Source organism: Pantherophis guttatus, chromosome 17 (assembly GCF_059756535.1).
Source record: "Pantherophis guttatus breed Tessera chromosome 17, ASM5975653v1, whole genome shotgun sequence".
In the NCBI taxonomy this organism is placed as follows: domain Eukaryota; kingdom Metazoa; phylum Chordata; class Lepidosauria; order Squamata; family Colubridae; genus Pantherophis; species Pantherophis guttatus.
This window is the reverse complement of record NC_142079.1, coordinates 7,676,349-7,700,690: the sequence shown is the minus strand read 5'-3', so window position 1 is coordinate 7,700,690 and position 24,342 is coordinate 7,676,349. Positions and strand designations below refer to the sequence as shown.

General features: G+C 45.7%; 2 protein-coding genes and 1 long non-coding RNA gene across 3 annotated transcripts; 1 reads left to right on the top strand and 2 right to left on the bottom strand.

The window, feature by feature from the left end:
• Nucleotides 1–77: 77 nt before the first annotated feature.
• LOC148111670 (uncharacterized) lies at nt 78–1,915 on the bottom strand. Its single transcript, XR_015730263.1, has 2 exons — nt 1,846–1,915; nt 78–354 (listed from the first exon to the last, which is right to left on the bottom strand). It is a non-coding gene; the product is annotated as an uncharacterized LOC148111670 (long non-coding RNA).
• Nucleotides 1,916–1,966: 51 nt separating this feature from the next.
• ESS2 (ess-2 spliceosome associated protein) lies at nt 1,967–23,765 on the top strand. Its single transcript, XM_060683770.2, has 10 exons — nt 1,967–2,227; nt 4,380–4,548; nt 6,279–6,374; nt 7,458–7,627; nt 9,467–9,587; nt 11,073–11,206; nt 12,730–12,832; nt 14,549–14,658; nt 15,912–16,027; nt 17,010–23,765. Exons 1-10 carry the CDS (start codon nt 2,072–2,074, stop codon nt 17,293–17,295), a joined length of 1,461 nt encoding a protein of 486 aa, XP_060539753.2. The 5' UTR covers nt 1,967–2,071; the 3' UTR covers nt 17,296–23,765.
• LOC117658114 (testis-specific serine/threonine-protein kinase 2-like) lies at nt 22,191–23,748 on the bottom strand. Its single transcript, XM_034406238.3, has one exon. The coding sequence runs from the start codon at nt 23,746–23,748 to the stop codon at nt 22,591–22,593; it is 1,158 nt and encodes a 385-aa protein (XP_034262129.1). The 3' UTR covers nt 22,191–22,590.
• Nucleotides 23,766–24,342: the final 577 nt, after the last annotated feature.

Below are 24,342 nucleotides of genomic sequence, written 5' to 3'. Positions count from 1 at the left end.
TTTATCTGCTTTCAGCCCAGATCTTTTAAAAACGAAACACTCCGTCGCTACGCAGGCAGACAAATAAAAAAATAAAGAAAAATGAACGTCGTGTTTTTTATTTCCTTCCGTGCACATTTGTTGCTTGTTTTAAACCATTTAATGGTGTGTGATTCTTGGAGGCTTTCTAGACCAGTCCTCTCTGTGTTCTCCTGTCAATCACAGCTTCTTTTCAATTGTTGGATATTCAACGTTGCATCGGATTTGATGTTATCAAGCCAGCGTGTTCTTTGCTTGCCCCTTCTTCTTGTCCCATTCTTGTCTTGCATGTAATAACAGCAGTGAGAATTATGTATACGCAAAACGGAAGTATGCCTGTAGATGAAAATGCAATAAAGAAAATATTAGATTGTGCCGAAATGGACAGGTTAACGATGAAAATTAAGGATAAAGAGGAAACAGAGTATTATTTAACATGGGACCTATTTTATAAACGGTTAGAAAATAGAAGCAGAACTTAGTAAATTTATAATTGAGGATGATTAATAAAATAGAAGTAAAGTATCTGTAGTTATATATAAGCATAACACGATAAGCAATATTATTATTGGATTACATTCCCCTGACTAGGTGGCTCAGTGGCTAAGACACTGAGCTTGTCAATCAGAAAGGTTGACTCAGCCTTCCATCCTTTCGAGGTAGGTAAAATGAGGACCCGGATTGTGGGGGCAATAAGCTGATTTTGTATAAAAAAGAACACCGCTTAAGGGGGGCCCAAAAGCCCTACTAAGTAGGTATATACAAAAGTATGAAGGCTATTGCTTAATGCATTGTAAGCCGCCCTGAGTCTCCGGAGAAGGGTGGCGTATAAATCGAACCAATAAATAAATAAATAAATAAATAAATAAATAAATGAATGAATGAATGAATGAATGAATGAATGAATAAATAAATAAATAAATAAATAAATAAATAAATAAATAAATAAAGGTCGGCAGTTTGGTGGTTCGAATCCTAAGTACAGCTCTCTTGCGTGAGCAGGGGGTTGGACTAGATGACCTCCAAGGTCCCTTCCAACTCTGCTACTGTTAAAGCCGGATAAATTGTATAGCGCGATCAGAAGTGAATATTATATTGTATATATCATGAGAATAATGGCTATAATTAAAATTCTATTCTATTCTATTCTATTCTATTCTATTCTATTCTATTCTATTCTATTCTATTCTATTCCTATTCCATTCCATGTTCTGTTCTGTTCTATTCATTTTCTCTTCTCTTCTCTTCTCTTCTCTTCTCTTCTCTTCTCTTCTCTTCTCTTCTCTTTTCTCTTTTCTCTTCATTCCATTCCATTCCATTCCATTCTTCTTTCCTCCTTCTATTCTATTCTATTCTATTCTATTCTATTCTATTCTATTCTATTCTATTCTATTCTATTCTATTCTATTCTGTTCTAATTAGAGTGTATAATATTATGTGTACTCAAAAGAGATTTGATAAGGACAGTACGCTGTCGTTGCAGAAATGGAAACGTGATGTATAACAAAAGGAAAATGTATAATAAAAAAATAATATTAAAAAAAGAAAGAAGTAGAAATCAATCAACCAATCAACCAATCAATCAATCAATAATAAGAGAGGTGTAATGGTGGCAGAGGCGCAAATCCCCGCCTTTCAGATATCCACTTGGCTTTTTTTGGAGGAGAGAGGGAAAGGGGTGAAATTAGAGGGTCTGAGTCTAAGATCAGCTAAACGACGACCCTGCAGAGTAGACTCGGTCGCTCCCAAGCCACTCACACACTTTCCCAACCCCGCTGCAGCTGCGAACAGAACCCGAATCGATAGCGCGCTGCCCCTTCGCCTTACCTCTACATCACGGATGTGCTGACGTCACGAGGAGGCGTTTCCACACGCTCCGTTTGCCACCCCTTCGAGGGGGGGAGGGCGTGGCCTCGGTGCGCACGCCGGGACGACGTACGTACGGGGAAGCGCTTCCGGTGTGCCTCCGGAAGTGGCCGTATTTCCGGAAGTGAGAGCCCTTGGCGGCCCAGGCCTGGCTTGCGTTGCCACGGGAGACGATTCGTGGGGCGTCATGGAGCCACCGGGGAGCCCGGCGGGGTGCGGCGCTTCGGCCCAGGCGCTGGTGCCCGTCCAGGCCGAGGCTTCGGCCGTAGCTCTGCGGAAGGAGGCGCCTCAGGAAGCCCCCAAGTGCCCCAAGAGGGTCCTGGATGAGGATTCCTACATTCAGGTGAGGGGGAAGAGGCCGAGGAGGCCTTCGAGGGACCCGGCTGGCCGTCGCCCCTCAGCCCTCGGGCAATTTCCCGCCTGGTTGGGGGCCCAGGGCTCTTTTTTCTCTCCCCTCCTGGCCTACCTCGCAGGGTCGTCGTGCGGAGGGGGAGGAGGAGGGAAACAAAATATCCCCCCCTCAAATAAATTCCATTCCATCCCTTTCATCTCTTACTCCAATTTATAGTTTGCTAATATCGCCCTGGCTTTACTGTTTTTTTTTTTTCTTCTTCTGATTAATTTTTATTTATTTTATATCCCCTCCTGGCCTACCTCGCAGGGTCGTCGTGCGGAGGGGGGAGGGGGAGGAGGAGGAGGAGAAAAACAAAATATTCCCCCCCCCCAATAAATTCCATTCCATCCCTTTCATCCCTTACTCCAATTTATAGTTTGCTAATATCGCCCTGGCTTTACTGTTTTTTTTTTTTTCTTCTTCCGATTAATTTTTATTTATTTTATATAATTTCTTTTCCCCCCCAAACATATCAAATCAATGCATGGACAGCGCGGCACCTGCCGGTCCTATATTCTAATCAGGGTGGATAAAAATCAATGATTTTTTTTTTAAAAATCAAAAAAAAAAAATCAGATTTTTTTGATTTAAATTGGATTTTTTTGATTTAAATCGGATTTTTTAAAATTTTTTTATCGAATTTATTTTAATAAAAAACTTTTGGGGTAAAAATCTATCGTAAGATAGTTTTCTATTTCAGATACATAAATAATTTAGTTGATTCAGCCTGAAATGGAGCTTAGTTATGTAGCAGGAGGCTGTATATTCTGCAACCCTGGGACGATCGGTGAGTCAACAGCGGATCAAAGGAGTAGCAGAGATGACAGTTGCTCTTTAAAAATTATGATTTAAATCGAGTTGATTTAAATCGAGCCTTTTTACTAGTGATTTAAAGAGCCTTGATAGTACAGGGGTTTAAGGCACCCTGTTATTAAGCTTATTAAGACCAGCTGCCTGCAATTACTGCAGGGTTCGAATCTCGCCAAGGCTCAAGGTTGACTCAGCCTTCCATCCTTTCTAAGGTAGGTGAAATGAGGACCCAGTTTGTGGGGGCAATAAGCTGACTTTGTATAAATATACAAAAGGATGAAGGCTATTGCTTAGCGCATTGTAAGCCGCCCTGAGTCTCCGGAGAAGGGCGGCATATAAATCAAATTAAAAAAAAATAAAAAAATCACGATTTAAATTGTGATTTAAATCAACTCGATTTAACTCAAATCCACTCTGATTCTAATACAAGTAAAACTAGTAGAATTAAATGGTATTCCTGGCTGGAGAGTAAAATGGTCATAAGTCACTTTTTCCAGTGGTGGTGTAACTTTGAATGGTCACTAAATGAATGGTTTGTAAGTCGAGGACTGCCTGTATTCCAATTTTTTTTTTTTAGTGTATTTTGAAGCAGCATAAATCTTTAACAGAATAACGGAGTTGGAAGGGACCTTGGAGGTCATCTAGTCCAAGCCTCTGCTTTTAAGGGCTCTGGATCATGTCTCATCCATGCTTTTCTGATTGTTTTTATGGCAGTTAAGAGTGATTTATTTATTATTGATTTATTGGTTCGATTTATATGGCGCCCTTCTCCAGAGATTCAGGGCGGCTTACAATGCGTTAAGCAATAGCCTTCATACTTTTGTATATACCTGCTTAGTAGGGCTTTCGGGCCCCCCTTAAGCGGTGTTCTTTTTTATACAAAGTCACCTTATTTCCCCCACAATCTGGGTCCTCATTTTACCTACCTCGGAAGGATGGAAGGCTGAGTCAACCTTGAGCCTGGTGAGATTCGAACTCGCAGTAATTGCAGGCAGCTGGCAGCTAAGTGCTACTTTTAACAGTAGTTTAGTCCACTGCGCCACCAAGGCTCTTGTGATTAACACACGTCTCCAAGAATAAAGTAGTGCAAAATCCAAAAGACTAAAAAGTCTATATATAGATTTGTAGTTTACATTGTTTGTTAAAGCTCTTTTTTTAAAAGGGTTTTTGGGTTCCAACCGCTCGACCCACCCTATCAAAAGATAAGACTTCAGAATTGTGTAATCCAAATGCCTCCTGTTTTAAATATTTATTGGGAAACGTATTTTTTGTTCTTCTGAATGCTTTGCAGAGCCTGGAAAAAATCATCCAGAGGGATTTTTTTCCTGATGTCGAGAAGCTGCGTGCCCAGAAGGAATACCTGGAGGCCGAAGAGAGCGGCGATTTGGAGAAGATGAGACAGATAGCTATCAAGTTTGGCTCCTCGCTGGGCAAAGCTGCCAGAGATACTCCTGCACCTTGTAAATATGAATGCCTGATGGGTTGATGGAGTCGATTCATGGTGCCATCGAGTCATTTTTGTTTCCTGGCCACTATATGGTTTCTCCACGAGGATCTGCCCCTCACCTGGCCTTCAGGTCTCCCAAGGGTGCATTCGTTGCCCTTTTAACTGGGACTGTTCACCTCTGGTCCCAATGACCGACCGATCCAGATTAGACCCCCTAGGACAGTGATGGCTAACCTTTTCTGAGCCGAGTGCCCAAAGTGCATGCATGCCCGAACCCCCAAAATGCAATGCACACACAGCCCCCAAACATGCACCCCATGCATTTGTGCGTGGCCCCCTGCATGCATGTGTGGGCCCCCTGCATGTGTCCCACCCATACACGTGCGCATGTCCCCCGCATGTGCCCCCACACATGCATGTACCCCCCACGCCCCTCCTCACGCATGCGTGGCAGAGACCTGAAGACCAGCTGGCTGGCAGGAGGCATGTTCGCATGTGCAGCAGAGCTGAACTGGGGCAACGGCTCACGTGCCCACGGAGAGGGCACTGCGTGCCACCTCTGGCACGCGTGCTATAGGTTCGCCATCACAGCCCTAGGATCTAATCTAAGTTGATCACTGGGACCAGAGGTGGGACACGTATATTCGCCTTCAGTGTCCTTACCACTGGTTAACCCCTTCTCTCTCTCTCTACAGTGGTACCTTAGTACGCATCGTTAATGGGTTCTGGGAGGCATGACAAGTACTAAAAGAGGAGAGGGCGTGGCCGGCATCGGGCGATACGGTGTGGATTCTGGGGCTCCAGGAGAACACCGATATCCTAGCCGATTTTGGGGATCCCCAGGGATCATAGCTGTCTTGTGGAGACAGTGAAGAAAGAAAACACTGGCTGGCATGGATAGGGAATGAGAAAGTTCCCTGAAGTGCTGGCATTAGTCTTCGACCCGTCAGCAAAGGAACACAGCCATTAAGGAGCTGTCACAAGCCATAACGGCCATGATCAGAAAGAGGGAATGTAGACAAGTACTAAAACTAATGTGTACCAAACAAACCATGTGACTTATCACGTGACCCTTTGTTTTGGCCGGAAAGGATATCGAGTCACGAGGCAGCCGACACTGGCTAGTTTTAGCTTGTGTGTCAAGTACCAAGAAAACGACAAATATCAGGTCAAAATTTTCCAAAAATGGATGTCACCATGGTTGAGAAGCACTGATCTAGTCTATCTAGAAATAATAGGCCAGCATTTCACAGTCCTGTTTTCTATTTCAGAATTGCTCGGTCCAATGTATCAGAGTAGAGAAGATAACCGTTGCCATAGAGCAGTCAGTGTACTGGCTTAAGATCGGAGAGACCCAGGTTTTAAGTCCGATGCATTTCTTGAGTCCCCTGAAAAAAGGGCAGTATATAAATCCAACAAACGTAAAACAGCCAATCCTGAATAATGATGATCCATCGTGTGTCCTATTACAAATCAAATTTGCTCGTAGTTTTTCTTTGTCATTTGAAGACACCGGTCGATGTATAATTAATTACCAATTTATTGGAGTGTTACCTTGATTTTCTTTCACCAAGAAACAAAACTTGGCCTGGTAATTCCCCTCCCCCTCAGCCCCAAAGCATCATTAGGTCAGTTAGACTAGCCAAGTTTGAGTGTTTTGGGATTTTTTCAATGTGGACTAGACGTTTCAGAGCAATAACTTTCTATACTTTATAAATCTGTGTTTTGTGTTCCTTGAGACAGATGTCACCCCGGCAACCTTTGAAACCCCCGAAGTTCACCCCGGTGATCCTTCTGTGCTGAGTAAGCCCAAGTTCACCGGGAAATCTCTAGATGAAGGTAAGCAATTTGATTAGTACTTTTGATTGCTTCGTGTACGGCCCTTTGGGTTTGACTTTGAGAGGGATGTTCCAGTGAGTGGCAATATCAATAGCACTTAGACTTATATTGCTTCACAATGCTTTTACAGCCCTCTCTAAGTGGTTTACAGAGTCAGCCTATCGCCCCCAACAATCTGAGTCCTTATTTTACTGACCTCGGAAGGATGGAAGGCTGAGTCAACCTGGAGCCAGTGGGACTTGAACTGCTAAACTGCTGGCAACCGGCAGTCAGCAGAAGTAGCACTCTTGTTGTGACCTAGGCTTACTGAGTCATTACAATACACAATTAGTCCAACTGGTCCAGAACGTAGCCGCGCGGGTGATTATGGGCGCAGCTCGTTACGCCCATGTAACACCTCTCCTACGCGAGCTGCACTGGCTCCTGGTGGTCTTCCGGGTGCGATTCAAGCTGTTAGTTATCACCTTTAAAGCGCTCCATGGCTTAGGACCTGGGTACCTACGAGACCATCTTTTGCCACCAATAGCCTCCCACCGACCAGTTCGTTCTCACAGGGAGGGACTACTCAGGGTACCGTCAGTCAAATTATGTCGACTGGCGACTCCCAGGGGGAGGGCCTTCTCTGTGGGGGCTCCAACCCTTTGGAATGAACTGCCCCCGGAGATACGGAATATCCCTGATCTCCGTGCTTTCCGCCATGCCCTCAAGACCCTGATGTTCCAACAGGCGGGGCTAAACATACGAACATGTGAATGATTTTTTAAATGTTATCTAATTCTGGGTTTTATTTAATTGACCAAACTAAGTAATAATTTTAATTAGCAATTTTATGATGTTTGTGTGTCTATATTTTTCTTGACTGTACACCGCCTTGAGTCCTACGGGAGAAAGGCGGTATAGAAATATAATAAATAAATAAATAAATAAAATAAAAACCCCTATTTTATTGTAACAGCTGAGAATTACGTTCATTCCCAACTGAGTCCCAATTAGTTGCAAAACAAGTCCTTCGGAAGAATTCCTTCAGGATAATCACCAACCTTTTTCTTATCTTTCCAAATTGCATTTTCTTTTATTTTTCAGGAGAAACGGAGGAGGAAGAAAACAAAGACTCCCTGCCCTGTTTGGACAACTTCTTGGCCAAACACACCAGTGAGGATAATGCTTCCTTCGAGCAGATCATGGAAGTGGCCAAAGAGAAGGAGAAAGCGAAGCATTATTGGCTTTACGAAGCCGAAGAGGAATTCGCCCAGGTAAGGAGCAGCTTTCTATATATGGTGGTTTGGAGCCATGGGTTTAAAGGATTCCTCCTCCCTTGGTCAAAGGAAAGAGGCTTTTAAAATATGTGTGTGTTTGTGTGTGTGTATAAGATTTTTTTTGTTCTGCTTTTATTAAAGACCCAGAGAGAAAGGGACTGGCCCAAAGTCACCCAGCCAGCTTTCATGCCTAAGGTGGGACTAGAACTCACTGTTTCCTGCTGATTGGCCCAAAACCACCCAGCTGGCTTTCATGCCTAAGGTGGAACTAGAACTCACTGTCTCCTACTGATTGGCCCAAAGTCACCCATCTGGCTTTCATGCCTAAGGTGGAACTAGAACTCACTGTCTCCTACTGATTGGCCCAAAGTCACCCATCTGGCTTTCATGCCTAAGGTGGAACTAGAACTCACTGTCTCCTACTGGTTGGCCCAAAGTCACCCATCTGGCTTTCATGCCTAAGGTGGAACTAGAACTCACTGTCTCTGGGTGATTGGCCCAAAGTCACCCATCTGGCTTTCATGCCTAAAGTGGGACTAGAACTCACTGTCTCTGGGTGATTGGCCCAAAGTCACCCATCTGGCTTTCATGCCTAAGGTGGAACTAGAACTCACTGTCTCCTACTGATTGGCCCAAAGTCACCCATCTGGCTTTCATGCCTAAAGTGGGACTAGAACTCACAGTCTCTGGGTGATTGGCCCAAAGTCACCCAGCTAGCTTTCATGCCTAAGGTGGGACTAGAACTCACTGTCTCTGGGTGATTGGCCCAAAGTCACCCATCTGGCTTTCATGCCTAAGGTGGAACTAGAACTCACTGTCTCTGGGTGATTGGCCCAAAGTCACCCATCTGGCTTTCATGCCTAAAGTGGGACTAGAACTCACTGTCTCTGGGTGATTGGCCCAAAGTCACCCAGCTAGCTTTTATGACTCAGGAGGGGCTAGAACTTGCTGTCTCCTGGTGATTGGCCCAAGGTTACCCAGCCGGCTTTCATGCCTAAGGTGGAACTAGAACTCACTGTCTCCTACTGATTGGCCCAAAGTCACCCATCTGGCTTTCATGCCTAAGGTGGGACTAGAACTCACAGTCTCTGGGTGATTGGCCCAAAGTCACCCAGCTAGCTTTCATGACTCAGGAGGGGCTAGAACTTGCTGTCTCCTGGTAATTGGCCCAAAGTCACCTAGCAACTTTCATGCCTAAGGTGACACTAGAACTCATTGTTTCCTAGTTTCTAGCTTGGTGCTTCTACCACCAGCTGGCTCTCTAAACTGGCTTTTCTTCTATTCCTCACTTTGGAAAGATGACACTAGTGCCGCACCATTCCTTTTCAAAAGTGGACAGTTTTAAGTTATAGAAAAATAATACCGTCTTATTCTGCACAACAAGCAACCCATGGTTTCTGACGGCCTTTTTGTGCACCCTGCTTACCCAACCAAATGCTTTTCAACTAATAAATAACAATTAAACCCCCCTGAAAATTCTATTTTCTCCCAAGACAATTCTCAGCCCAACCTGTGCGCCTGAGAAAGCCACATGCAATACATTGCATCATCCCTTTGGCTTCGCATGATTAAAACATCACGGCCCTTGGCCCCTCGAAAGCCATGTGCAATTACCTTTGTGAAGTAAACCCACCCTAGGAGAAGGAGGCCCTGAGGCTTTCCCTGTCTGACCTAATTGCACACAGGAGACGCAGTTGAGTTCCACGGAGGAGAAGCTGGAAATGCTCAAAACGCTAAAATATTAATTTACTCCTAGATATATTGCAAGATCATCAGGCGCACATCCTCCCTTCCGTTCGTGCTTGCAGCTGATGGTGTTTTTCTCTGTTGTTTCAGCGGCATCAGGAGCAACTAGCTCTCCCGTCAATGGAAGAGCAGCAGGCCCTGGGGAGTGGGAAAGCTGGAGTAGAGACATGGGAATACAAGGCAAAGAACTCGCTGATGTATTATCCACCAGGTGAGGTTGCTTGTGCTCCTCCTGACAAGGTCTGTTTGTTGTAAAGAGGAGAGCTGGGTAATAATGGTATTTTTCTCACCACCAAACTTACACTGGTTACTCTTTATTACTTGTTAAGGCAGCCAGGTTGGTCTGGTAGTTAAGGCACCAGGCTAGAAAGCAGGAGATAGTTCAAGTCGTGTCCTAGGTGTGAAAGCCGGCTGGGTGACTTTGGGCCAATCACCAGGACACGATGAGTTCTAGTCATGCCTAAGCTATGAAAGCTAGCTGGGTGACTTTGAGTCAATCACCAGGAGACAATGAGTTCTAGTCTTGCCTTAGCTATGAAAGCCAACTGTGTGACTTTGAGTCAATCACCAGGAGAAGGTGAACTCTAGTCCTGCCTAAGCTATGAAAGCTAGCCGGGTGACTTTGGGTCAATCACCAGGAGACAGTGAGTTCTAGTTCTGTCTTAACTATGAAATTTGGCTGAGTGAGTTTGAGCCAGTCCCTCTCTCTCAGCCCAACCCACCTCAGAGGTTGGTGGTTGTGGGGAAAATAGGAGGAGGTAGGTGTGTTGGATATCTTCGTCGCCTTGAGCCATTTATAAAAATAGCAAAGGCAGAATACAAATAATAAACACACCGGTCCCTACTTTTGACTTTTCTCAGAAGCAGTGGCCAAACAGAGGACATCCTCTCTTGTCTGTCTCCATTCGTTTCGATCCTCAATGTTTTCTGTCAGGGCAGTGATGATTTAAAGCTGACCAGCCATTGTAAGGCTGTGGACCAGGATGATGAACTGAGGATGAGTCAGCAGGGTTATTGCCCCTTTAAGACTGAGGATGAGTCAGCAGGGTTGTTGCCCCTTTAAGAAGATGTCTATATAAGGGAGGCCATTAGAGGGCCCCTCTCTCTCTCTCTCTCTCTCTCTCTCTCTCTCTCTCTCTCTCTCTCTCTCTCTCTCTCTCTCTCTCTCTCTCTCTCTCTCTCTCTCTCTCGTGCATCTCTCGTCGTGTTTATCTGCATTGTAGTTCTCTGTGTAGAGTTGAAGATTGATTGCTTACCTGGTATGTGCCTACCACGTGTATGTCTGTATATAGAAATCTTGTATATAAACCACTGTTTATAATGACAGAACCTCTGTGTCCTGTATTTTGCTCCTGGGTTGTCTCAAAAATAGTAGTCACGCTGTAAACACTCTGGACGTTTTCATATTTTTGAAACTGCCAGGAAAAGAAATCTCCGTTCTTTCGAATCTGCCTTAACTTGCCTTGTTTCCGTCTTGTCGCGGAAGAGAAGCGATAAAGGGCAGGACAAGAGAAAGCAAGCTTCTTTCGATCTTTTTTGGCTCGGCGGGCGATTCAGGTCTCTGTTCTGGTGGCTTGAGGTTGTCTCGCTCTTTGCTCACTTCTGCCCTTTCGCTGGAGAAAAAGGGCCAGGCATTCATGCCGCATTCCCCCAATTTGCAGGATGGTGAGTCATAAAAGTGCGGTGTCTTTTTCAGGAGTTCCCGATGAGGAAGAGGTGTTTAAAAAGCCACGCGAGGTCGCTCACAGGAACACCCGTTTCTTGAAGGATCCCTTTAGCCAAGCAGTGAGCAAGAGCCAGCTTCAGCAGGCAGCAGCCCTCAACGCTCAGGTGAGGGCATCAGGTTTCCCATGTCCGTTTTATGTATAAGTGGGCTGTTTCTGCTCTTTTGAACTGGCAAAGGAAACAAAGCAAATGAGAAATAGAATAGAATAGAATTCTTTATTGGCCAAGTGTGATTGGACACACAAGGAATTTGTCTTAGGTCTATATGCTGTCAGTGTACATAAGGAGAATAAAATACATTCAACAAGAATAAAAAGATACAACACTTAGTGATAGTCAAGATTACTAATAAGCTATCAAATCGTAGTAGGAAACAAGTAAAAACAATATAAATTGAAAGATACAAGTGAATAGAATAGAATAGAATAGAATAGAATAGAATAGAATAGAATAGAATAGAATAGAATAGAATAGAATAGAATAGAATTCTTTATTGGCCAAGTGTGATTGGACACACAAGGAATTTGTCTTTGGTGCATACGCTCTCAGTGTACATAAAGGAAAAGATTAGTTCATCAAGAATCATAAGGTACAACACTTAATGATAGTCATAGGGTACAAATTAGCAATCAGGAAACAATATCAATATAAATCATAAGGATACCAGCAACAAAGTTACAGTCATACAGTCATAAGTGGGAGGAGATGGGTGGTGGGAACGATGAGAAGATTAATTGTAATGCAGACTTAGTGAATAGTTTGACAGTGTTGAGGGAATTATTTGTTTAGCAGAGTGATGGAGTTCGGGAAAAAACTGTCCTTGTGTCTAGTTGTTCTGGTGTGCAGTGCTCTATAGCGTCGTTTTGAGGGTAGGAGTTGAAACAATTTATGTCCAGGATGCGAGGGGTCTGTAGATATTTTCTCAGCCCTCTTTTTGACTCGTGCAGTATACAGGTCCTCCATGGAAGGCAGGTTGGTAGCCATGGTTTTTTCTGCACTTCTAATTATCCTCTGAAGTCTGTGTCTGTCTTGTTGGGTTGCAGAACCAAACCAGACAGTTATAGAAGTGCAAATAACAGACTCAATAATTCCTCCGTAGAACTGTATCAGCAGCTCCTGGGGCAGTTTGAGCTTCCTGAGTTGGCGCAGAAAGAACATTCTTTGTTGTGCTTCCTTGATGAAATAATGGCAGAATGGGAAAGAAGGAAGGAAGGAAGGAAGGAAGGAAGGAAGGAGATGGAAGAGGAAATGGTAAGCAGAAGAAGGAAGGAAGGGAAGGAGAGGAAACAGTAAGCTGAGGAAGGAGAAGAAGGAAGGAAGAAAAGGAAAGAAAAAGAAGGAAAGAAAAAGAAAAAGGAAAGAAAAAGAAAGAAAGAAAGAAAGAAAGAAAGAAAGAAAGAAAGAAAGAAAGAAAGAAAGAAAGAAAGGAATTTCTGAACATTCTAGTTTACCTGGGGGAAAAAAGTTGGTTCCTCTGCTTTAATTCCATTTACCAAAATGTGTTTTGTTTTTTTAACAGTCTGAGTCTTTTCAGCTGTTTCCCTCCCACTTTTGCAGGGAGGCAGGCTGCGCCTTTAAAGCACTCTGTAATTAACGCTAAGCGTTATTTCCTCTCCTGTTAATCCCAGTACAAACAAGGCAAAGTGGGGCCCGACGGGAAGGAGCTTATTCCCCAGGAATCTCCGAAAGTAAACGGATACGGATTTGTGGCCACGCCCTCCCCCGCTCCGGGTAAGAAAGAAAATCCTTCTTTGTTGTGTTTTTTTTTTCACCCACCCATCCACCCACCTACACGGTTGCAAATGGTGATCCCGTAACCCTACAATCCTGCAACTGTGTCAGTTGCCAAGCACCTGAATTTTGATCACATGCAGTGGCAGTTGTAATATGAGGACTGGCATAAGTCAGTCCTCATATTACAACTTAAACCCCCCCCCCCCCTGTGCCTTTGTAACCAGTCACTAAACGAATGGTTGTTAAGTCAAGGACTCTGTAAATCATTAGCTTTTGATTCATGGTATGCTAAATACATACATACTGTCAAGTTTCGAGGTTGTCTCAAATAAATTGCATTTCAAACAAAGTCTTTGAAGAAAAACTCCTATTTATTAAGCACGACATTCTAAACCCGACTCCATCGAAGCCAACACTGACTTCCAGACCCAAAACCCTCCCTTTCCGTTCCCCACTCCCCTGCATTCATTGGCCATCTTCCAAGTCACTCTACTCCTAATCTACTCCAGCTCAAAGGAATTTCCCCCCTCCCATCCCATCTCCTAGGGGATATTATCTCCAGGGAAAATAAGTGGGTGAAAAGTCAAACGTCGCTTTCCAGACGCCTCCGCCTCTCCTTCTTATGTCAGCACTAGAGTAAATGCAGCTTGAAGTGCTGACACATATATACATACACACACACACACATACATACATACACACATACCACACACACACACACACACACACATACATACATATGGGTTTTCTATCGAAGCAACCTGGTCTACCCAAATATGGGAAGGAGCATACTGCTTCCTTTTGCCTTTCAGCCCCAATCAGGAGCCCTCAGGCAGTCACTTTCACGACAAACTATTTTGTGTAAATATAAATTTAATACATACGTATACACACACACACACACACACACACACACACACACACACACACACACACTACAGGATGTCATTTGACAGAACTTGTATTTAAGCTCTGGTTCTTTCTATTATTATTTTTTTCCCACCTTCTTGCATATCTATGTAAGAACAAAAGGATTGTCCCAATAAAGGAGAATATTTGCAGCTCAGGGTTGACACGAGAGTTCCTTGGTGCTCTCTGAGCTTGGGGGTTTTCTTGCAGGCGTTTCATGACCCAAACTAGGTAGCATCATCAGTGCTACAAGGGAGTGGGGTTTGCTACTGATGATGTTACCTAATTTGGGTCATGAAACGTCTGCAAAAAAACAACCAAGCTCAGAGAGCACCAAGGACTCCGTGGTCGTCCTCCCCCTCCCCCTCCCCCTCCTCCTCCTCCTCCTCCTCCTCCATCATCATCATCCTTCTCCTCCATCCTCCTCCTCCTCCTCCTCCTCCTCCATCATCATCATCCTTCTCCTCCTCCTCCTCCTCCTCCTCCTCCATCTCCATCATTATCCTTCATCCTCCACCTCATCCCTTTCTTGCACTGATGATATCTAGTCTGGGTAATGAAACATCTGCAACCAAACAACCAAGCTCAGAGAGCACCAAGCGTCCCTTCAAAAGGATTGCTTTTATTTATTTATTTTTTTAAGGATTCAGTATCTTTTTCGTAATCATGTCTCTTCCAGCTGATCTGTAAGGAGAGGGATCCCTCACCCTAAATAATTTGAATCGAGCAGACTAGTGTTTAGATGGGCAAGCCAATCGTTTTCTGCCATATCAAGTACACTGATTGGCCAATGTGTCTTTCTAGGTGTGAATGAGTCCCCTCTTATGACCTGGGGGGAGATAGAAAGCACCCCTTTGCGGTTGGAAGGCTCCGACACACCCTACGTTGACCGGACGCCAGGGCCGGCTTTCAAGGTATTTAAAGTTCTCAAACATTCCATTGGAATCTTATCCCTATACAGGTAGTTGTCAAATTGCGACCACAATTGAGCCCCCCCAAATTTTGTTGCCAAACGAGAGGTTTGTTTAAGGGAGTTTTGCCTCTGTTTTACTTTTTGCCACAGTCGCTAAGTGAATCGCCGCAACGTTTCATTTAGTAACACGGTTGTTAAACGAATCTGGCTTCCCCATTAACTTAAATAGTTGAGTCAGTACAGCGACACCTGTTGTGGCCTGCCGGCAGCCAGCAGAGCTGGCAGCAGAGGCAGACAGTGAGGAGGTTGGGGAGGAACATGGGTCAGTCCTGGGGGCTGGGGAAAGCTCGGACGAGGACTCTGCGTTGGAGGCAGAGAGAGAGAGATAGACAGTAGTGAGGCAGAGGAACAGCTGGAGCCTGTTCCCAGTGTGCGCATGCGCAGAGCTGCCAGAAGACAAGAACAACTCAGAAAGCAGGGTCGACCCGGGAGTAAAGCCACACCTTAGCGGTGATTGGCCCCTCCCCTAGGAAATAAAAGAGGAGCGAACGGGGAGGGGGCTTTTGCAGGAAACAATCCGTTCGTTCCGTGACTGAGAGACTCTGTGCCAAGTTTGGCCTCGTACTGCGGTTGGAAACAAGTTAACGTGGCAGCTTGCCAAGCGAGATAAGGTCTGTGTTGATAAATATTCCTTTGAAAAACCGTTTGGACAGGCCTTGCTGACTGTGAATGAAAGGAATTCACAGCTGTGTAAATAAAAGCGGTTTTGCCGGGACCGAGACTCTGCTTCCTGCTTTTTAAAGGACCTTAGCTCAGAACGCCATTTGAGTCTTATCCCTATACAGGTAGTCGTCAAATTACGACCACAATTGAGCCCCCAAAATTTTGTTGCTAAACGAGATGTTTGTTTAAGGGAGTTTTGCCTTTTGTTTTACCTTTTTCCACAGTCTCTAAGTGAATCACTTAGCAACGGTTCATTTAGTAACACGGTTGTCAAACAAATCTGGTTTCCCCATTAACTTAAAGTTTAAACTATTAAACTTAATAGTTGAATCAGCGCAGCGACCTCTGACTCTTAACCTGCCCTGACTTGGATGGCGCTTTTTGCGGAAGAGTTTGGGGAAATAGGTTCCAGACATCCTGCTGTAGACATCCTTTTTTGGCTTTCTCAGCCAGCGAGAAAAGGGTAAGGAGGATTAAGCTACGGTCGGGAAGGATCAGACTCCCAATCAGCTGGTTTTTTTTTTTTCACAGATCCTGGAACCCGGGCGCCGAGAGAGACTGGGGCTTAAGATGGCCAACGAAGCAGCTGCTAAAAACAGAGCCAAGAAACAAGACGCCTTGAGGAGAGTGACAGAGAACCTTGCCAGGTAAGCGATCCGTCAAGGTAGCGCACTCACAGCGCTTTTACAGCCCTCTCTAAGCGGTTTTACAGAGTCACCCTGTTGCCCCCAACAATCTGGGTCTTCATTTACCTGACTTTGAAACGATGGAAAGCTGAGTCAACCTTGAACCGGTCAGGATCGAATTCCTGGAGTGGGCAGTGCGTTAGCCTGCAGTACTACATTCTAACATATTGCAGAGAGGGAGGGAGGAAAAGAAGGAAGGAAGGAAGGAAGGAAGGAAGGAAGGAAGGAAGGAAGGAAAGGAGGGAGAGAGGGAGGGAAGGAAGAAAGGAAGGAGGGAGGGAGGGAAGGAAGGAAGGAAAAGGAAGGAAGGAGAGGGAGGGAGGGAGGGAAGGAAGGAAGGAAGGACAATAGCAATAGTACTTAGACTTATATATTGCTTCATAGTGCTTTGCAGCCCTCTCTAAGTGGCTTACAGAGTCAGCCTCTTGCCCCCAACAATCTGGGTCCTCATTTTACCCACCTCGGAAGGATGGAAGGTTGAGTCAACCTTGAGCCAGTAAGGATTGAACTCCTGGCAGTGAAAATGCAGAATTAGCCTGCAATGCTGCATTCTAACCACAGGATGGATGGATGGATGGATGGATGGAAGGAAGGAAGGAAGGAAGAAGGAAGGAAGGAAAACAGCAAAAGCAATAGCACTTAGACTTATATACCGCTTCACAGTGCTTTCCAGCCCTCTCTAAGCGGTTTACAGAGTCAGTCTCTTGCCCCCAACAATCTGGGTCCTCATTTTACCCACCTCGGAAGGATAGAAGGCTAAGTCAACCTGGAGCCGGACAGGATCGAACTCCAGGCTGTGGGGTAAAGTCCGCCTGCCCTACTGCATTTCTAACCACTGCACCATCACACCATCCTAGCTGCGGGCAGACCAATGCTTAGTAGAACCTTTTATCTGAAGAGGTTATCTAATTTTGTTTTTTCCTCCCCCCACCCGCCCTTCCAGCCTCACTCCGAAAGGACTCAGCCCGGCTATGTCTCCCGCCTTGCAACGCCTAGTAAACCGCACTGCTAGTAAATTCACGGACAAAGCTCTCCGGGCCAGTTACACCCCGTCCCCTGCACATGTGAGAACCCCTGGCTACAAGACCCCTTCTGGTGCCTTGCAGACCCCCACGGTCACCCCAACTTCCAGGACGCTCTCCCAGACCCCCGTGGCTCAGGATCCCACCTCTATTACGGACAACCTGTTGCAGCTGCCCAAAAGACGTAAAGCGTCGGACTTCTTTTGACCCTGTGCTCTTGTTGGGGGTCAGGGGGGAAGCTCAGAAGTGGCCAAAATATACCAAAACCGCCGAAGCCCACCGTTGATCAAAAGCACCAGGAGACGTTTGCTCGGGGTTCAGGATCGTTCCTGCCTTTGAAGTCCTGGGTTTGTCCCTAATCCTGGCTAGCCAGTGAGAAGGGAGCGGATGGAAAGTAAGGCCTTTTGAGTTGAAAATTGGTTGAAACTTTTGGATCGATTGGCCAGGAAGACGGTAATCCTGCACTGCTTGCACTGCACTGGCCCTTTTGAACGCCGTTTGCTGGTTTGCGTCGGGGTGCTCTCCTCTTCATTGATTAAAGACAGACTTCACCTCAAGACCAGGCAGGAATCTGGATCGTGGTGTGGCTCTGGCACCCATTGTTGCGAGGTGAAAGACTCGGGGGATGGGGTGGGGGGAGAGAAAGGGAGAGAGAGGGGAGAAAATGAGAGAAAGAAAGGGAGAGAGTGAGAGAAAGAGAAAGAGGGGAGAGAGAAAGGGGAGACAAAAGGGAGGGGGAAGAGGGAGAGAAAAAGAGGGAGAAAGAAAGAAAGAAAGGGGAGAAAGAAAGAAGAGAGACAGTGGGAAGAGAAAAAAGAGGGAGGGAGAGGGGGCAGAGAATGAGATAAAGAAAGGTGGGAGAGAAAAAGGGGAGAAAGAAAAAGGGAGGGGGAGAGTGGGAGAAAAAGAAAGGGAGAAAGAAAGAAAGAGTGGGAAGAGAGAAAAAGAAAAAGGGAGTGGGGAGAGAATGAGAAAGAAAGGGGGAAGAGAAAAAAAGAAAGTGGAGAGAGGAAAAAGAAAGGGAGAGAGAAAGAAATGGAGAAAGAAAAAGAGGGAGAGGAGAGAAGGAGAGAAAAAGAAAGAGTGGGAGAAAGAAAGAGAGAGAGAGAGAGAGAGAGAGAAAGAGAGAGAAAGGACAAACTAGTTTCCAGTTAGGGGTGTTGTATGTTGCTACCCTGGCATCTTGGTGGCCTGGTGCAGCTGGCAACGTGTCCGCACCTGGTTAAACTTGGCAGCAGGTTCTCAGCTTAGTGACTGACCAAAGGCCTGGGATATTTCTCTTGGCCTGGGAGTTGAGAAAGAATTTACTTTATAAAAAGCAAATGTATTCCTTCATTCTTCTCCTATAGAGATCCTGAGAGGCTTGCTTATGCATCAAAAGCGGGGAATATTTTGGGTTTCAAAACCTTAACGGGCTCTAAAACATGGGTCGGAATAATGTTGATCAGGTCTAACTTAATCTTGCTTTGAGAAGCATTATTGATGGCCTCCTGTATTTGGATCCTAAAGAAAAATAAAGATATTTAAAGCCGGGCAAGATTTCTGAAAGTCTGCTAAGAAAATTTCAAAGCCAAACTGAGATACTGAAAAGGGGGCAGCAATTATATATGAGAGGGACGTGGTGGCTCAGTGGCTAAGGTGCTGAGCTTGTTGATCGAAAGGTCGGCAATTCAGCGGTTCGAATCCCTCGTGCCGCGTAATGGGGTGAGCTCCCGTGACTTGTCCCAGCTTTTGCCAACCTAGCAGTTCGAAAGCACGTAAAAAAAAAAAAATGCGAGTAGAAAAATAGGGACCACCTTTTTCTAGTGAAGGGAACAACGTTCCATGTGCCTTTGGCTGAGTCATGCCGGCCACATGACCACGGAGACATCTTCGGACAGCGCTGGCTCTTCGGTTTTGAAACGGAGATGAGCACCGCCCCCTAGAGTCGGGAACGACTAGCACATATGCGCGAGGGGAATCTTTACCTTTTAATTATATAAGATTGACTCCAGCGGGAGAGAAAAAAAACATTAAAAACTCGTATAGCCGAGTTGGTGAAAAACACAGCAAGCTGGATCTCTTGCAGCTATCGTTGCCATTCAAGGAGGCTCCATTCTTTTGGCTTTGAATAATTTGCTTATTCTCCTCCTTACCGGCTTGGAGAATTTTTATGTCTGCCTCTTTAAAAATGAAGAAATCGAACTTCTTCGATGGAAGGACTGAGAATAAACACCTAGATATAAAGCTGCCTTTTTGTCCTGACCTAGGCTTCCTTAGAAATTAAACAGCACAAACTTAGTCCCGGAAAACCTCTTTAATTCATACAGTTGTAAATTACTTTCATTTACAGTCCGCAAGACTTGATAAACAGTCTTTCAGAGGAAGGTTATCAACACCCACCTATCTCACGTGGAACGCTGCCAGAGAGCTAATTTCCAGCCGCAGGGCAAGGCCAAACTTGGCACAGAGTCACAAACAGAACTTTCAAATCTCGAATCGGCCAGATGAACTTATAGCTTCCTGCAAAAGCTCACATCCCGTTCGCTCCTCTTTTATGTCTTATGGGAGGGGCCAATCATCTCCAAGCCTTACTCCCAAGTCGACCCTGTTTTCTTAATTGTTCCTGTCTCCTGGCAGCTCTGCGCATGTGCACACTGGGAACAGGCTCCCGCTGTTCTTCTGCCTCACTGATGTCAGACTCCGGAGACTCCGGAGGCAGCAAAGAACTACCAGATGGCCTTGGCCCCCTCTCTGCTTCCAACTCAGAGCGCTCGTCCGAGCCTTCCCCAGACTCCAGGACTGGCCCACATTCCTCCCCAATCTCTTCACTGTCCAGCTCTGCTGACCCGCTGGCGGGCCATAACACTTTTAATGTACTCAGTTTTTGAACGGGGCCGATATTCTAGGGATGAGGACGACTGACACTACACTGAATAAATTCCACATTTTAGTTTTTGAGTGGTTGCTTTGTGGTATTTCGCTCTGATGGGCAAAGATCTCCTAGGAGGCCTCTTTGGGTTTCAGTAAATATAAGACAGCAAAAGAGAATTGCGAGCCAGAGAGGGAAAGTGGATTTGATCAGTTCCCTTGGATAAGTTCGTTAATATAAAAATTAAAAAGGAAGTCGTACAGTGTCCTCGTTTGACTCTTGTTGAAGCAGTACAAAGACTACACTCTGTGTTAAAAGTACGAACAAAAGATTGCACATCTGTTCTTTGGATTGTTGTTATTTTCCTGGAAGCAAATCTGTTTGAATTTAGTAGATCCCCCGCTCTTGTGGCACACGAACGCCGGCAGCTAGGGATTGGGATAGATCCCTTTTGAACGTCTGCCTGTTCAGGTAGTCCTCGACTTAACAACAGTTTGTTCAGTGACAGTTTGAACGACGCTGAAAAAAAATGACTTGTTTTTCACACTTAACGACAGTCGCGGCATTCATCAGGGTCATGGGATCAACGTTCAGACACTTGGGTTGTGTTGTCCCCTTTGGCGGCCTTCTGATAAACAAAGTTAATGGAGAAGCCAGATTCATGTAACGTCTGTATTACTAACTTAACAACTACAGCAAGAAAGGTCATAAAATGGAGCAAAACTCACTTAACAGCTGTTGCCTGGCAACAGAAATGTTGGGCTCAATTGGTGGTCGACTACCCAGGTAGCCCCAGAATTAAGATTGTAAATTGTTGCAATTGTAAGCCAAGGCCTCATGTGACCAGATGTTCTGCCCCAGCTACGGACCCCAAAGAACGCAGCACACACACAGTCTGTACAAACCTTAGTTTACTAAATTAAATCAGTCTTTTTTCAAATAAAGGCTGTTAATTAACTTTCTTAACAGCGTACAAGAATCCAAAGAATAAATAATCGTAACCTTACTATGGTTGGCAGAAAGCCCAGAAGCAATTTGCAGGAAACTGATAAGAGAACTAAGATCAGGACACGAAGGAGAGTGAACGAAGTTGTTCCCTGCAAATTGCTTCAGTCGTCGTCCTTCCTTAAATAGGCTAAGGGAGTGGCCAATTAGCCCCAAGCCTTACTCTCGAGGAGACCTCATGAGGAGCCACTCCTGCCTTTTGGCAGCTCTATGCACCCGTGCATCGAGAAGAGGCTTCTCCTCTTCTTCCTCTTCACTTATGGGAGCTTCTGGAGGTTCTGAAGGCCCTGGCTGAATCCCCGCCTCTGGCACCACATCTTCTCCAGCCTCCTCACTGTCCGACTCGTGTGCCAGCTGCACAGTCTGCTGGCGCAGCACCACACCAGCCTCCTCGCTGTCGGAATCAGCTACGAGCTGCACAGGCCGCTAATGGGCCACAAGACCAGATCCGATTTTTTGACATTTTTTTTGCAGCACGCATTAAGCAACAACTTTGGCCATTAAGTGAACCATTTTCCCCCCACCCTTGGCTAGAAACTGGAAGGAATTCTATGCCCTTGCTGTTAGAAGTCACAGGAACTAAACCAAATCCAATTAAGCTTATGAATCTCTTGTGAATGGGGCTTTCATAATGGGTGCGGTGTATTTCAATCAGAATAGAACAGCGAGGGACCTTGGAAGTCTTCTAGTCCAACCCCCTGCTCAAGCAGGAGACCCTATACCAGTGATGGCGAACCTTTTCGGCACTGAGTGGCCAAACCGGAATGCGCATGCATGTGTGGGTGCATGCACCAGAGCGCCGGAAACTTGAACCCCAATTGGCCAGTGAGTGCATGAGCAGCAGCCAGCTGGTTTTCGGGTTTCCAGCGCTCCGGCGTACGCAAAGCATGCCCACCGGAAATCCAAAGGCCAGTTGGTCAGCGCTCGGCACACGCGAATACCAGCTGGCGCACCAGGAATCAGAAGAGCAATTGGCAATAGCACGCATGCCCACAGCGAGGGCTCTGTGTGCAATCTCCAGCACGCATGCCATAGGTTCACCATCACGGCCCTCTACAATTTCAGATAGGTGGCTGTCCAATTTCTTCTTTAAAACCGCCAGTGATGGAGCACCTACGAATACCATGGCTGATTCTCCTCAGGCCAACTCGCCGCGGGACCAGAGTTCACCCTAAATATCGAAGAAAACGGTGCTATAGCATCATCAAAGCAAGGAGGGCAAAGGAGGGACAAAACAAAATGTGAATTGACGAAAATTAAAATACGTTTTAATTTAAAAAAAAACACACCACACCATTAAATTGAATTATTGAATTGTCCTCTGGCCATGGAGAGTTGTCCCATTCCTGGAGTTGAACCACGTCTTCCTGCCTTCTGCACGTCCGGGTAAGATTCATTCCCGGAGTTGCCAGCTACAGCCCAGTGTTTTTAATCCATTTAAAAAAATATTTAATAAAATGGCCTTTTAGCCTACAATAAGCTGCTGATTCAGAAAGGCTTGTTCAGTATGTGGCCTTTCGTTTCAGATCGCGTCTTCCGGCTTAGCTCTTAACTTTATTCCACACACCGCTCTCTCCAGTGGGTTAACTGAGCTACCTCTTACGCGAGGGGTCTTGCTGCTTTGGGGCGAGGGCGTCCGTCGAACGTCAAAGGTTACTTTCGAACTCTTCTGCAATCTTCTCCACTTCTTCGTCACGCTTCTCTCCTTCGATGACCTCCTCCACTTCTTCCACCGCTTCCAGCCGAGGAGCCACGGTGGAGATAGTCTGTTTGGATTCGCTTTTGCTGTTCTTCTCCCGTTCGGTTCGGTGCTCCGACTTTTGCTCGGCCGTGCTGCGCGAACTCTCTCCGTTCTTCCCGACGGACGTGGCCGACAACGCTCTGATTTTGCCGGGCTGCATCCATATGTGACTTAAAACCTCTTCGATGCGCAACCGTCGGGACACGTCGGGTTGAAGCATGCGATAAATGAGATCTTTGCATTCGATGGTCAGGTTTTTGGACTTGGGGAAATGCACCCTGTGCTCCTTCTGCAAGCGTAACATTTTCCGGATGTTCGAGTCATCGTAAGGCATGGAGCCACAGACCATGATGTAGAGGATAACCCCCAGGCTCCACATGTCATAAATTTTGGGCTCGTAAGGAATTCCCTGCAAGACCTCCGGGGCGGCGTAAGCAGCCGACCCGCAGAAAGTTTTGCTGTAAATCACTTTGCCGTCTTCGTCCCGTACCAGCCGTTTGGCGAAACCAAAGTCCGAAAGTTTAATGTGGTAATCTTTGTCGAGTAGAAGGTTTTCGCATTTCAAATCCCGATGCACGATGTCGGTGTCGTGGCAGTATTTAATGGCGGTGCACAGTTGACGGAACATCTTGCGAGCGATGTCTTCGGGCATCTCCCCTTTCAGCTTGATGAATTCCAGCAAGTCGCCCTGGATGCCGAGCTCCATCACGATGTAGACTTTGCCGTTGGAGGTCTCGAAGATCTCGTAGGTTTTGATGATGGAGTGGTGGTTGACTTTGGCCAAGATGTCGATTTCTCTCGGGAGGAACCGCTCCAAGAAATCCGGAGGCGCTTTCTTCCGGTCGATGATTTTGATAGCTACATCGAACTTCAACCGTTCCGAGTAGGCAGATTTCACTTTGGCATAGGATCCTTCCCCTAAATTCGCGCCCATGATGTAGCCTCTCTTTTTAAGGATAGCAGCATCGTCCATGATGCTGTAGGCCGTGGTTATGAGAAGTTTGGTCACATGGTTGACGTATGCGTTCAGCCATTGAGTGTCTGTTCCATGGCGTGTGGTCATCGGGGGATGATCCGTTTCCTGCTGTGGAAGTCCTTGGAGGCTGATTGGAATGGAACTTTGGGCATTGTTTAAAGGATGCTGTTTCCATGTGACCTCATAAAGCCGAGAGAAATACTGGGCGAATGGATCTCCATTGCTTGGACCGGGGGAACCTCTAAGCCAATGGCAAGAGCATTCTTGCTCGGCCTCATTGGGACGAGGGGATTTCAGTGGTGAAATGTAAAATTTGTTACTACCGGTTCTGTGGGCGTGGCTTGGTGGTGGGGGTAAGGTGACTGGGTGGGCGTGGCCAACTTTTTTTAAAAAAAAACTTTTAAAAGCATTTTTTCTAACAACCTCTTCGGCCGAAGAGGTTGTAAAAAAAAAAAATACTTTTAAAAGCCTCTGACGATCCCAGCTGAGTTGCCTGATCGGCAGAGGCTTTTTTTTTTTTTTTTTACTTTTAAAAGCATTTTTTTTTTTTTTTGGCTTTTAAAAGAAAAAAAAGCGTCTGATGATCAGGCAACTCAGCTGGGATCGTCAGAGGCTTTTAAAAGCATTTTTCCTACAACCTCTTCGAAGAGGTTCTCTTAAAAGCCTTTGACGATCCCAGCT